The sequence below is a fragment of the Mercenaria mercenaria genome, chromosome 4, assembly GCF_021730395.1.
Source record: "Mercenaria mercenaria strain notata chromosome 4, MADL_Memer_1, whole genome shotgun sequence".
Lineage (NCBI taxonomy): Eukaryota > Metazoa > Mollusca > Bivalvia > Venerida > Veneridae > Mercenaria > Mercenaria mercenaria.
Genome location: NC_069364.1, coordinates 52,197,625 through 52,212,240, shown reverse-complemented (window position 1 = coordinate 52,212,240; position 14,616 = coordinate 52,197,625). Strand labels below are relative to the sequence as shown.

Genomic DNA, 14,616 nt, shown 5'->3' with positions numbered 1-14,616 from the left:
TGATTGTAAACAAGTATGCAAAATATCAAAGCAATATCTCAATGGACTTTGAAAATATTTGGGGTGGTACGCAAACTTTAACATTTATTCTAAGTCGAAAAGGGGCCATAATTCAGTCAATATGCTTGACAGAGTTGCCTCCTTCTTTTTACAGACTAGGGTCATGATGGTAAACAAGTATGCAAAATATCAAAGCAATATCTCAATGGACGTTAAAAATATTCAGGGTGGTACGCAAACTTTAACATTTATTCTAAGTCGAAAAGGGGCCATAATTCAGTCAAAATGCTTGATAAAGTTGCCTCCTCCTTTTTACAGACTGGGGCATGATGGTAAACAAGTATGCAAAATATCAAAGCAATATCTCAATGGACTTTGAAAATATTTGGGGTGGTACGCAAACTTTAACATTTATTCTAAGTCGAAAAGGGGCCATAATTCAGTCAAAATGCTTGATAGAGTTGCCTCCTCCTTTTTACAGACTGGGGTCATGATGGTAAACAAGTATGCAAAATATCAAAGCAATATCTCAATGGACTTTGAAAATATTTGGGGTGGTACGCAAACTTTAACATTTGTGTGACGCTCACGCTCACGCTGACGCCGGGGCGAGAAGGATAGCTCCCCTATTCTTCGAATAGTCGAGCTAAAAATATAGAAGAAGTACTAAAGAGAGTGTAGAAAAATGCAAAGTTATGAAACCTGTGCAATGTAAATCAGTTCCTCACAGTGAACAAGTGTGTGAGGTTTATGAAAAAGAATGTTTGAAGGAATTTGGCAGAGGGTCATCAAAGGAACATTGCTGTGAACTTGGCCAACAATTTCAGAGAAGATTTTCAAAGTTTTCATGTAGCCATATAACAGCCAGGTTTTCTCTTTAACAAAATGGAATAGTTTGAATGTATTTGGTAAGCCACCCAAAAGATCATGTCTGTGAAACTTTTTCAAAATTTGGTAACCTATTTCCAAGGAGAACATTTTTGAAGTTTGTCCTTTGGTTGCAATGGCAACCAGAATTCTACACAGATTATCTAGATTTGAGGGAATATCAAAGGAAACCACCCAAGGAACATTCCTGCGAAGTTTGGTTGAAATTGGCTTGTATGTGTAGGAGATGATGTTCTTTAACACTTAAAATGCTGTACACAACTGAGTCTGCCTTTGCGACCAATGTAGACCATGATCAGCCTGCACACCCATGCAGTCTGATCAAGATCTGCACTGTTCGCCATTCAGTCAGTATCTTTTTGGTAAGCACCCCTTTTAACAGTTAATGGTACTGTCCAAATTGAAAGATGGACAAGTTCATTATAGAAATTTAGCAGGGTAAGGGTTAAGGAAATAGCAGACAACAGATATCCGATGATCCTAAAAGCTCACCATGAGCACTTCATGCTCAGATGAGCTAAATATCTCCATTGTTATTTCATCACAAAATGTTTCATTGGGAAGAAAAATGTTCCAGCAAGATCCATCAATTCCTGATTATTTTGTTCTACAAAAAAGAAGACGTTACAAGAATGCTTGTTCTATAAATAGGATAACTTGTCACTGTAAACTTTGCATACCAATTTACTTTCAAAGTAATACATCTTTTCTTCCAGTATATGATTTAAAATAGAACAGCTCTATATTCAGAACACCTACACACTCTGAACAATGGAAGTTTTAAATTGCTACTGGTTATTTCTGGAGCCTACATCAATGAATGTCTCAATTTGTTCTATATCTTAACCCTTAACCTGCTATATTTCTCTAATGGACTGGTCCATCTTTCAATTTGGACAGTACCACTTATTACTCAAAGGGGTTTTCACTGAAAATTTACTGACTGAATAGCGAACAGTGTAGACCATGATCAGACTGCACGGATGTGCAGGCTGATCTTGGTCTGCACTGGTCGCAAAGGCAGAATCATCTGCCGCCAGCAGGCTAAGGGTTAAATGGTTTTCTGTGATGAGGTACTAGATCACTAACTGCTTCATTTAAAGTATTATGCATCTACCACACCTCAGGATTGTTATGAACCTAATATATGAAAACTGCCATCTGCGTAAGTGGCTATTTCTGAAATTTTCAGTCAATTTTAGCTTTCGTTCTACAATGCAGATTTTTTATTTCAGTTTTGTTCAACAACTTATAGTCAGAAGCCTAATCAATATCTGTTGCAGTCTGCAGTTATATTTTTAGACATGCCACTTTTTAATATTCGCACCCGATCCACAAATAGAAACCATATTTATGATAGTCTGCTTCCTATAGTTTGTGCTTGACAAATTACAAACCTTTTGTCATCTTGCATGAGACCAAGTTTGTGAAGAAATTCATCTGGTATACTTGGCATTATCACATCACCATTCACCTCTGATGTTGGTTTGTCAGCCTGAAATTATCACACAAAATAGCTAAAGAAAATGCCATATCAGGTGGTGCTAAAGAAATGGCCATATCAGTTGCTAAAGAAAATGCCAATCAGGTGCTAAAGAAATGGCCATATCAGGTGCTAAAGAAATGGCCATATCAGATGCTACAGGCTATATCCTGAGCTATAAAATGGTCACATCATGTGCTACAAGAATGGCCATATAAGGGGCTACAGAAATGTTCACATTTGGTGCTACAGGCCATATCAGGTGCTACAGAAATGGCCAATGTGAAACAGAAAGGGCCATAACAGGTGCTATGGAAATGGATATGGTGCTACAGAAATTACCACATCAGCTGCAAATGCCACATCAGGTGCTACAGTATTGGCCATATCAGATGCCAGTGATTTTTTTTGCGCCAATTTGACTCCGAAATTCGGCGTCTTCCCAACTGACAAAAATGGTCAAAATTCCCAAAAAATACTTCAAAATTCCCCAAAACAAGAAGATTTTTCCCAATTAGATTGATTTCTTGTGAAAGTTGAACTAAAACGATGCAAATAATCATAAAAATTCCAACTCTAATTATAGTTTATTCGCAAAATTTTGTTGCCAACTCGAAACGCGTTGTTTACATAAAACGGTGCATAGTACGGCATTTAGTATGATTTTCATCACGGTCGCTAAACGCTTTTTCATGCATCAAAATGAGTCGGAAAAAAAATTGTTTGAAACTTACCTAAATTATCGAAAAATGTTGCATAATTCCAAATATTATAATAAGAAAATAAAACTTAAACACATCATCGGTACTCCGGTCATTCGAACATCTTTTGGTAAAGTTAAAGAGAAATTAAATTCAAATCAAATGTCAGAAAAGCAAAGTGATCTGTCCAAGAAATCTGAGTCCCCACAAAATGACCCTAAGAAATCAACAGAAGCTCATGGTGACCCTAAGCTATCTGAGCTATCAGATCCTGTGACATCAGAAAATAACCTGTCTGTCCTGTCTGTTCAACCTCAGTGCATATCTGAATGAAACAAGTGAATGAAGTATTGCCATGCAATACAAAGTCCCCTACTGGAAGGCACCTTATTTTCTCTACTGCAGTATAACATAATGAACTGATATCTGTCAATGATGTATAAACAATATTGTACTATATATACAATCTGTTATAACAAAACACTTGGATTAAAATTTATATAGATAAAAACCTATAGTTGTTTTCATATTGAATTTTTTTGGCTGATTATAAAAATGTTATCATGTAAGTTATTTATAGTAACAACAAAGGGAAATTAATCTTTAAAAAAAAAAAAAAAAAAAATCTATATAATATAAGTCCACAAGAAACTCTTTACCAGGTAGAGATAGGTCAAAATACACCTAAAAATTGGATGTAACATGCATGCTGTACCACAGATAAGTGGTCTCGATTTTTCTCTACCGCCAGTAATAAAAAAGTTACAATAAAATCTATTTATAGTAACAACAAAGGGATGTAATTCTAAAAACAAGGGTGCCTCATGGTGGTGAACATTTGGTCCAAGTTACATCAAAATCCCTCCATGCATGAAGAAGAAATGTTCCGTACAAAGTCATTCTTGAATTTGACCTTTGACCTCTAAATATGACCTTGACCTTAGACCTAGGGACCTGGTTCTTGCGCATGACATGTTGTCTCATCCAGGGGAATATTTGTGCCAACTGATATCTAAATCCTGCTTTGCATGACAAAGTTATAGACTGGACAGGAAAAAAATCCTCTTGACCTTTGAAATGGCTATGTCAGGTGCTACAGAAACGGCCATATAAGTGCTACAGAAATGGCCAAGTCAAGTGCCATAGGAATGGTAATATCAGGTGATACAGAAATGGCCACATCAAGTGCTACAGGAATGATCACAATTTGTTACAGAAACTATCTTATTAGATTCTACAGAAATGGTCATATCAGGTGCTAAAGAAATGATCATATCAGGTGCTAGTGAAATGGTTATATCAGGTACTACAGAAATGGCCAAATCAGGTGCTATGGAAATGGCCATGTCAGGTGCTATGGAAATGGCTATGTCAGGTGCTACAGAAATGGCCAAACCAAGTGCCATAGGAATGGTAATATCAAGTGCTACAGGAATGATCGCAATTTGTTACAGAAACTATCTTATTAGATTCTACAGAAATGGTCATATCAGGTGCTAAAGAAATGATCATATCTGGTGCTAGTGAAATGGTTATATCAGGTACTACAGAAATGGCCAAATCAGGTGCTATGGAAATGGCCATGTCAGGTGCTATGGAAATGGCTATGTCAGGTGCTACAGAAATGGCCAAACCAAGTGCCATAGGAATGGTAATATCAAGTGCTACAGGAATGATCGCAATTTGTTACAGAAACTATCTTATTAGATTCTACAGAAATGGTCATATCAGGTGCTAAAGAAATGATCATATCAGGTGCTAGTGAAATGGTTATATCAGGTACTACAGAAATGGCCAAATCAGGTGCTATGGAAATGGCCATGTCAGGTGCTATGGAAATGGCTATGTCAGGTGCTACAGAAATGGCCAAACCAAGTGCCATAGGAATGGTAATATCAAGTGCTACAGGAATGATCGCAATTTGTTACAGAAACTATCTTATTAGATTCTACAGAAATGGTCATATCAGGTGCTAAAGAAATGATCATATCAGGTGCTAGTGAAATGGTTATATCAGGTACTACAGAAATGGCTATGTCAGGTGCTACAGAAATGGCCATACCAGGTGCTATGGAAATGGCTATGTCAGGTGCTACAGAAATGGCCATACCAGGTGCTATGGAAATGGCCATGTCAGGTGCTATGGAATTGGCTATGTCAGGTGCTACAGAAATGGCCATATAAATGCTACAGAAATGGCCAAATCAAGTGCCACAGGAATGGTAATATCAGGTGATACAGAAATGGCCACATCAAGTGCTACAGGAATGATCTTATCAGGTGCTACAGAATCAAGTGCTACAGAAATGGCCATGAAAGATGCTAAAGAAAAGGCCATATCAAGTGCTATAGAAATGACAATATAAGTGCTACAGAAATGGCAACATCAAGTGCCACAGGAATGGTGCTACAAATTTTGCTGGTCCTATCGAGTTCAAGTGACCAAGTTTGACTGTATCATCTATTTTTGGATTGCTGTAAGCAGTAGATATCATTCTTTTCATACCCTTGAAACTCAAGCCATTAGTGCTTTACCACATAAATTATATCAATGAAATGTTAGTCTCATCCATTTAGAGCAAAACAGGAAAGTCTTCATTTGTAAGAATAACATAATCAATATGTTAATATTCATTGTGTTAGCTTTTTATGCATTATCTTCGACTATTTTTAAATAAGAGTATTGCCCTATAAGTTCTGTTTAGCATAAACTTGTACAACAAAAGGTAAACTTGGATTTGCATAAGCAAGAACCAACTTCTATATACTCAAAAATCACAATCTTTATGTTCCATTAAGAAAATAACTGAAAACTTTAAATGAAATAGATCAAAATTAATGTTCTTTAACTTTAACATTAACAAAAGAGACTGCCAAATAACATCTGATACAAACCTTTGGTTTTATCACAGGGGCAGCAATCTGTTTTTCTTCATTGTTGTTTTCTGGTGAATCTTTCTCTGACAGTTCCGACAGCTGTGGCATCTTGTTCTGTCGAATATAGTCCCTTCTCTTTGCCAAGTGATTCTGAAAAAAACAAGCAAATTCATTGAACTTGTATATGCATCAAATGGGAAAAAGGGTCCACCCTTTGTCTACAAAAAACGCTTAAACAAAAACGGCTTATAGGGTCGCCGATGCAGATGCACTGGTGAGTCCAAACGCTCTACCTATTCTTTGTACAGTCCAGCAAAAAACTGACTTGAGAAAAATTGACTGTTACACTGGCATTTATAAAGTTAAGGATCTGAAAACTACTTATCAAAACAATAAATTCCAGAAATCCAAAAGATCTACCAAACAAATGACAAAACGATTTTGAAATCCAAAGTCCAGAACTCTAGCATCCACCAATTTAAAATCAAATATGAAAATGAATGGTAAATAGAATTTGGTGGTAACAGTGATTATAAATAGAAATCTTACAAAGCCTGAACTGAGCAGATTTCAAATACAGTAGTTTTGGAACTTTCAGAAACAAATGCTCAACTCCGATCGAATCTATAATTTATAACTCTCACCAGGTTTGTGTTGGATGAAATAACAACTAAACTTCACCTTACTAGGTAAGTCTTGTTTAATTTTTCAATTGTAGGAGTCTTTTACATAATCACATTTTAACTTTAATATCATATCAGACTCTTAAAACATGATATACATTCCAAGGATAATAATGAAAAAAATTGCATACCTCAGTACTTATTGAATGACTTTGAAAGTATCCTTTAATATGTCTTGAAAGTTTAGTATACAAAAGTCACCTATTTTGTCAGTGTGTCTTATAATGGCAGTCTAACATGTTTGAATACCCTATAGCACGCTCACGCTCATTCAACAAGCACAGTGTTTTTCATTTTTTGCATTGCATTAAAAGCAATTTAAAGCATGTTATTGACATGCAGTAACAATAAACACATCAATAAATGTAATGGTGTAAATCATACCTGTAATAACTCTTACTGTAACATTAAATGGTTTTTGAAAAAGTAATTATTTAAAATTCTGACATCACCTTTCTCACATATAAAGATCAATAAACTTTTATCATAACCTTATAATAAACTTTATTACATTTCGTACCCTTATTTAACTAGGTTGCCTATCTGTTGTTAGTCTGACTACTGACTAGATAATCTTCTTCAATTTTTCTTAACAATTTCTCTTATATATTCTGATAAATGATTACGAGAAGAAAAGGGACATAAATACCGTCTATATTCGCGTATAAGACGCAGTTTTGGGGATCATAATTATCTTCGTTTCCTAGAAGGGCATGCGTCTTATAAGCGCATACTACAAGAAAATTAAGTGAAAATTTAAAAAAAGTCCCGAGTTTACAGCTGAGGGCATCTCATTTCCGCGTCTGCAGACATGTACTTTCGTTTTTCGGCAGCCATTAGGCGTAGCAGTGCTAAAAACTTTACGGACACGTACCGTATTTCGGTCCGCTATAAAGATTTATTATTTACCTATTTTACGATTTGATAGATTAATATCGAAAGTATATTTTATTTATAAATGTATTTTTTTCCGAGTCTGCAACCCGCTACTTACGTTTTTCGTCAGCCATTGCATATCAGTATTAAAATCTAAACGGACACGCACCGTGTTTCAGTCCTCAATAACGATCTATTATTTACTTACTTTACGATTTGGTAGTTTAATATCTAAAGTATTTTTCATTTACAAATGTTTTTTTTTTTTTCTATTAAAATCAAAAATTCTTTCAGAAAATCTGACGAATTAGCTTTACTTAAATTGGAAATGACTGATATAATTGAGCAAAGAAAATACTTTTTCACCGCCCGCAAACAGAGAGTTATTAAAAGTTAATTATCCCCAATTGCATATGATACGGTACCTATAATTGTTGCAAGTGTAAACTGTTAAAACGCACCCATTATAAATCATCTGCAAACTGTTAAATAAACACGTGTATAGAAACAGATGTATCATAAACACTGATTGATGTTAATTGGCGACTTCATAGAATAGTCGGCTGCAATTATTTTAATTCTGCCCTCTAGTCAAATGAAGGTACAGTAGAGATGTCTAGCTACTCGGAACTGGAATATGATTGGATAACATTTCAAAGTGGGCATATCCATATTTGATTGACAAATGTGTCAGATTTACTGCCATAAAAGTACATGTATCCTAATCTCGCCACCTTTTTTGCTATCTTATCAGTAATCAATCGATACGTTATTGTCAGTTCTTAATCGCCGGAATCATACATGTGATAAGTTCAGAATCCCAAAACTGGAGGTTGGCCATTTTTCAGCTGGAGTTGGGGTCTCAAAACTGGAGGTTTTTTATCGACATAAATTAAGCGCGCGGACACATAACTGGAGACAAAATCCAATATTTTTGGCCACACAGTAATGTATACACCAGAAGAAACAATCCTCATAACTCTTGATTTGAATTTTGACAGCGTTATGCCACTTTTTAACTTACATTTTTTGTTAAAGTTTTATATACATGTAATGTCTAATATCTCTGTTACATTCAAAGCTATTGACTATTATGCCCCTTTTACTGGCAAAGCTTTAATTCAGAGTCAATCACTGAGAAAAGTCGAGCATGATGTCTTACCTTACCCACCCACTTTCGTATAAAAATACTGATGATTTTGACATGAAAAATAGAGAACAGAAATGCATCAACATGTATTTACCCTTACCAAAATAATGTTGATTGATGTTATCAAATAAATGAGTGTGTATTTTCATCCAATTTTCAAAGAAATAAGTCCGATTTTAGTAAGAAATTAATTTGGTAAACATTGGAAGAAAATGGCGTAACTGCAAAAAGGGAATTAACACCCCTGTTCTAAAAATGTAAAAGTAACACCTTCAAAGCCCTTAAATATAGCATCCAAAAACAGCTAAGGAACTCATACTGGTCTTACCTAGAATCAGTCATATTCATGGACGATTCACAACCAGGTAAAAATAAGAAATTCTATTCCTTCATAAAACATAAGAAAACAGAAAATTGTGGTGTAGCACCTCTTAAGCATGAGGGTCTAACATATACTGACCCTGCCACCAAGGCCAATATACTAAATAGGCAATTTGAGTCGGTCTTCTCAAACCACAACCACTCAGTTTGAAGCAACTCTGCAAAAAAGTTACTACAAACACTTCAGCACCCAACATGCCCATGATCTCCGTTACAGAAGAGGGTGTTGATAAACTCCTGCAGGGGCTCTCTCCAAACAAAGCCTCTGGCCCAGATGAACTCTCACCAAGAGTTCTAAAAGAGCTACACCACGAGATAGCGCCCATCCTTACAATTATATTTAGGTCATCCCTGGAAACTGGCTGTGTCCCGCCAGATTGGAGAAGTGCAGTTGTCGCCCCTGTTTATAAGAAAGGCCCGAAATCCAAGGCCAGTAACTACAGGCCAATATCTCTCACCTGCATAGCTTCCAAATTATTGGAACACATTCTAGTCTCCAACATCATGACACATTTTGACAATAATGACCTCTTAAGCCAGTACCAGCATGGCTTCAGATCTAAGCATAGCTGTGAATCACAACTGATCAGCTTTACACATGAAGTTTACGACAACCTTGAGCAAGGTCAACAAACAGATGTAATAGTAATGGATTTTAGTAAAGCATTCGACAAGGTTGATCACAATAAATTGATATTTAAACTTAATGAGCTGGGTGTCCACCCTCTGGTATCACAGTGGATAAAGTCATTTCTGAAGGGTCGAACCCAAAGAGTAGTTGTAGACGGCTGCACTTCTGACACACTGCCTGTCCTGTCCGGTGTCCCTCAGGGATCCGTCCTAGGGCCCTGTCTCTTTCTGGCTTACATTAATGACCTACCAGATTCTATTAGAAGTAAGGCAAGACTGTTTGCAGATGATACCATAGTATACCTTACAGTCAAGTCCTCATCTGATGCCCAAACACTACAAAAAGATTTGTACGCCCTTGAAAAGTGGGAACAGGACTGGTCAATGGAATTCAATCCAGACAAGTGTGAGGTGCTGAGAATTACTCGCAAACGAAACCCTGTCATGTTTCCTTACACCCTGCATGACAAGGAACTGAAATCTACCGATACCGCTAAATACTTAGGTGTTACACTAACTAAAGACTTAAACTGGTCTGAACATATTAATACTATTTCCTCTAAAGCAAACAACTCTCTTAAATTCATCAAAAGAAATGTTCAGACAACAAACATAAAGGTCAAAGAGAAAGCCTATAACACCTATGTCCGTCCACAACTCGAGTATTGCTCATCCATCTGGCACCCCTGGCAAAAGTCCCTCTCATACAAAGTCGAAAAAGTGCAAAATCAGCTGCACGGTTTATCTTTAACGACTATAACTATACAAGCAGTGTAACCCAGATGATAAACACCCTAAACTGGCAAACTTTAGAACAACGGCGCATACAATCTTCTCTCATCTATTTTTACAAAATCCGAACAAATCATGTATGCGTCGACCATAACCATCTAACTCCGACCAGAAACCTGAACTACCTAATTCCACAGTCACCTACTCAATACCACATGAATTCCTTCTTCCCCCGCACAATCAGACTATGGAAGGGCCTTCCCCAATATGTACAGTCCAGCCCCAGCCTCAACATATTTGCTGAGCGGCTGGCATCTGTACATCTGCAGTAACTTCCTTCACTATGTTTTTTAACTTAGCACCTGTAGTAATTTTTATTCTTTGCACCTAATGAGTTTTCTCATTTTTAACACTGCCCAGACAAGCGCCTTCCAGTCATAATCGTTAATGATTGTTGGAAGTATCATGTAGATGTAGATGTAGATGAAAATAGTAGTGGGTTGGTTTTTCTAACAATTATTTATGTGATTTTATTACGGAACAAAACTTTTCTTTGAATAATTAAAATTCATTTCAGTTAGGAATTATTTCTTATGACTGGGAGTTTTTGCTTCAAACTGGTAAAACCTGGAGCCTAATTGGCATTGAGAATGTGCCGATATTCGGTCCAGTGAGACAGGTGGAAAAGGCCCTGCTTGTCTAATCCCTTATCAACACAAACAATTAATAATTCATCTGTGAAAAACAACTCTTTCCTCCAGCTACATGTGTGTCAAATATGTATAATACACAACAGTCGGTGACACTTTGATTTACTGTGTAAACATGTTTGGCACTTTTCGGTAATTATCAATTATAAATAACCCAGTCCTAATACGATTTTTTATTTTTTTTTTTATTTTTTTTTTTTGAAAAGCGGGAGAAATATGGTTTTGGTCGGGAGACGGGAGGCAAGGTGAAAAAATCGGGATTTTGACCCTCCCGCGCGGAAGATCACATGTATGCCGGAATGCACAATGAAACGCAAAAGGAATTCTTACGATGTGACATTTAAACTTAAAGTTGTGGAATATGCAAAAGCAAATTCAAACCGCGCTGCCGAAAGAGAATTCGGTGTGACAGAAAAAATGGTGAGAGACTGGCGAAATAAAGAAAGCAAAATGTTAAACGTTGATTCTAGATCTGTGAAAAAAATGAGAACTGTGATATCGCCGTATGATGATATTGAGGGAAAGTTGAAAGACTGGATTATAGATACGCGCAACAATGGATATATTGTTACACGTGCCACGATCTGTTTTCGTGCGTTACAACTTGCAAAGGAAAATGGATATACAGAATTTAAAGCTTCAGGTGGTTGGTGCTCGCGATTCATGAAAAGACATGATCTGGTATTGAGACAGAAAATACACATCGCGCAGAAATTGCCGAAAGATCTAGACAATAAGGTTGACTCTTTTCATAAGTTTGTGATTGATTTGAGAAAGGGACATGATTTTGAGATGGGTGCTATAGGAAATATGGATGAAACGCCGATGTTCTTCGATATGCCGGGAAATCGAACAGTTGATATTAAAGGGACTAAATCAGTAACTGTGAAAACGTCGGGCAGTGAAAAAGCCCATTTTACGGTAGTGTTATCGTGTCTGGCCGACGGAACAAAGCTGAAACCCGCAGTAGTGTTTAAGCGTAAAACCATGCCGAAAGAAAAGTTACCTTCTGACATCGTGGTGTTTGTGCAGAAGAAAGGTTGGGTAGATGAATCTGTTCTTATGAAATGGCTTGAAGAAGTTTGGTTCCAACATCCTGGCGCTTTGTTGAATCATAAATCATTGTTAGTGTGGGACATGTTTAGGGCTCATCTTCTTGAAAAAGTGAAGAATAAATTGAAATCGCGTCGCTCATATCAGTGTGTGATCCCAGGAGGATGTACTTCTGTGTTACAACCTTTGGATGTATGTTTGAACAAACCGTTTAAAGTGAACATGAGAAACAAATGGAATGAATGGATGGTTAATGGCGAAAAGCAGCTTACGAAGGCTGGCAATCTTAAGCGTCCAGATCTTGCATTAGTGTGCCAGTGGGTGATAGATTCCTGGAATGAAATTCCCCGTGAAATGGTAATCAAATCCTTCCTCAAATGTGGAATCTCGAACTCAATGGACGGTACACAAGATGATGAACTATTCAGTGACTTAGTGCGCGACCGCGAAGAAGCCACGGATGCTGGTACAGATGATATCAGTGATGATGAATGTGATGATCAGTGGATATATGATGAAAACATTACAAGTGAACAATTTGAGGAATTATTTGGTGATAGCGATGATGAGGAATTTGAGGGGTTTTGATGATGTGATGTGTGATTTGATGCATGAAAATAACTGTGAATAACGGTGATGACGTTATCAAAATTCATTGATTTTATGACTGGTCGTAGTGTTAAAGTCATTTAAATTTGCAATAAATGTGATATGAAAAACTGATGAAATGAATTTGATGTTAAAATTTTGTTGAAGATTAAAGCGTCGATAACTTATCTGTCAGTTTGTTTGCAAATAATATGTGTACACACATGCTTTAAAATTATATGATTAATTTTGTGTGTTTGAAATATGTGATAAATTAATGCATTATTACCCGGTAGTTACCGTATGTCACATAAAATTAAAATATGTAATATGCTTTGTTTGTTTGTTTGCTTTTTCGAACTTGCGTTAATTACTTTGGGAAAATTGGTGAGGATATTTTATCCTCATTAATTTTCTCATTGTATGCAGCGCATGTTTGAATGAAAAATCCTAAACATGTATTGGAGATCCTTTGAAAGCAATTTAAAAATTGCGTATCCTCGAATAATTGCAAGAAATACATTATTTTCCTAAACATTCTGTGTTACTGTTATGGAAAAATGGCCGAACATTCAGCGTTTCTAAGCATTATGAGTAAAATGGGCGAATATCGTCAAATTTCTAGACGTAATTTCTCCCGTTTCGGAGATATTTTGTGCATATTATTACCAATGAAAGTGGATTTTAGAATACTTTACTTTATTCTACATATTATGAAACAGATTTTCAAGTTCCTTCAAAAATAAAATCGGCGAAAATCGTCAATTTTCCGCCGTTTTCTAGACGTCATTTCGCCGTTTTGAAGTTACTACATTGCATTTTTACACACGAAATTGATTTTAAAATAATTTATTTTATTTAACATAATATAAAACAAGTCTGCAAGTTCTTTTAAAAATAAAATCGGCGAATATTGTCAAAATTTCGGCCTTTCTTTAACCTTTTTCCGCTGTTACTAATTCATTTAAATTCTGCATTTTTACAATAAAATTGTCCATTTTCTGCTATTTTCTATTGCAAATCATAGAATGTTGGGGAAAATAATGCATCTCTACAAATTTCTGATGTAATCTGTATAAAAATATGACTGCGTCTTATACGAGGGTCAGTGCAAAACCTCCCCGATCAATAGTCCAATATCTGGATGCGTCTTATAAGCGAGGGCGCCTTATACGCGAGTATATACGGTACACAAAATTTGAATAGCCTCAGAAGTTATCTCCTGTGAACAAAACACAGGGTCTGAACACAGACTAATCTATTATCAATTTGGTATCAACCAGGTTCAGATCTCATAGTGCATTATATAAACTTCTGATGTACAAGAATTCAAAACATCATTTCTCCTTCAAGTTGATAAGCCACTTTTATACAACTGTTCTACTGTTCTCTGCGGGTTAGTAACCAAAATGAAAACCTACATACCATACCTGCGCACGTGCACAGGTATCATACCATACCGGAGCACGTGAAAAGAATGTTAGATGAGTTCAAACTGTAATGTTTATATAATGTCACGTTATTGAAATTAACTGTCTTACACTTACCTCATTGAGCTATTGCAATTAACTGTCTTACACTTATACCTCATTGAGCTAATTGCATTTAACTGTCTTACACTTACCTCATTGAGCTATTGCAATTAACTATATTACACTTACCTCCATGTGCAATTGCAATTAACTGTATTACACTTACCTCATTGAGCTATTGCAATTAACTGTCTTACACTTACCTCTTTGAGCCACTGCAATTAATTGTATTACACTTACCTCATTGAGCTACTGCAATTAACTGTCTTACACTTACCTCATTGAGCTATTGCAATTAACTGTCTTACACTTACCTCATTGAGCTATTGCAA

At 36.2% G+C, this 14,616-nt stretch overlaps 1 protein-coding gene across 11 annotated transcripts in view; it reads right to left on the bottom strand.

Annotated features, from left to right (window-relative positions):
- Nucleotides 1-14,616, bottom strand: part of LOC123552875 (inositol 1,4,5-triphosphate receptor associated 1-like) — a 146,435-nt gene that overhangs the window by 69,565 nt on the left and 62,254 nt on the right. For all 11 annotated transcript variants that reach the window (XM_053541169.1, XM_053541168.1, XM_053541170.1 and 8 more), the window contains 2 exons: nucleotides 5,968-6,099; nucleotides 2,286-2,383 (listed from right to left, as the gene is read on the bottom strand). In XM_053541169.1, coding sequence (XP_053397144.1) covers nucleotides 2,286-2,383; nucleotides 5,968-6,099 — 230 coding nt within the window. The remainder of the gene's footprint in view (nucleotides 1-2,285; nucleotides 2,384-5,967; nucleotides 6,100-14,616) is intronic.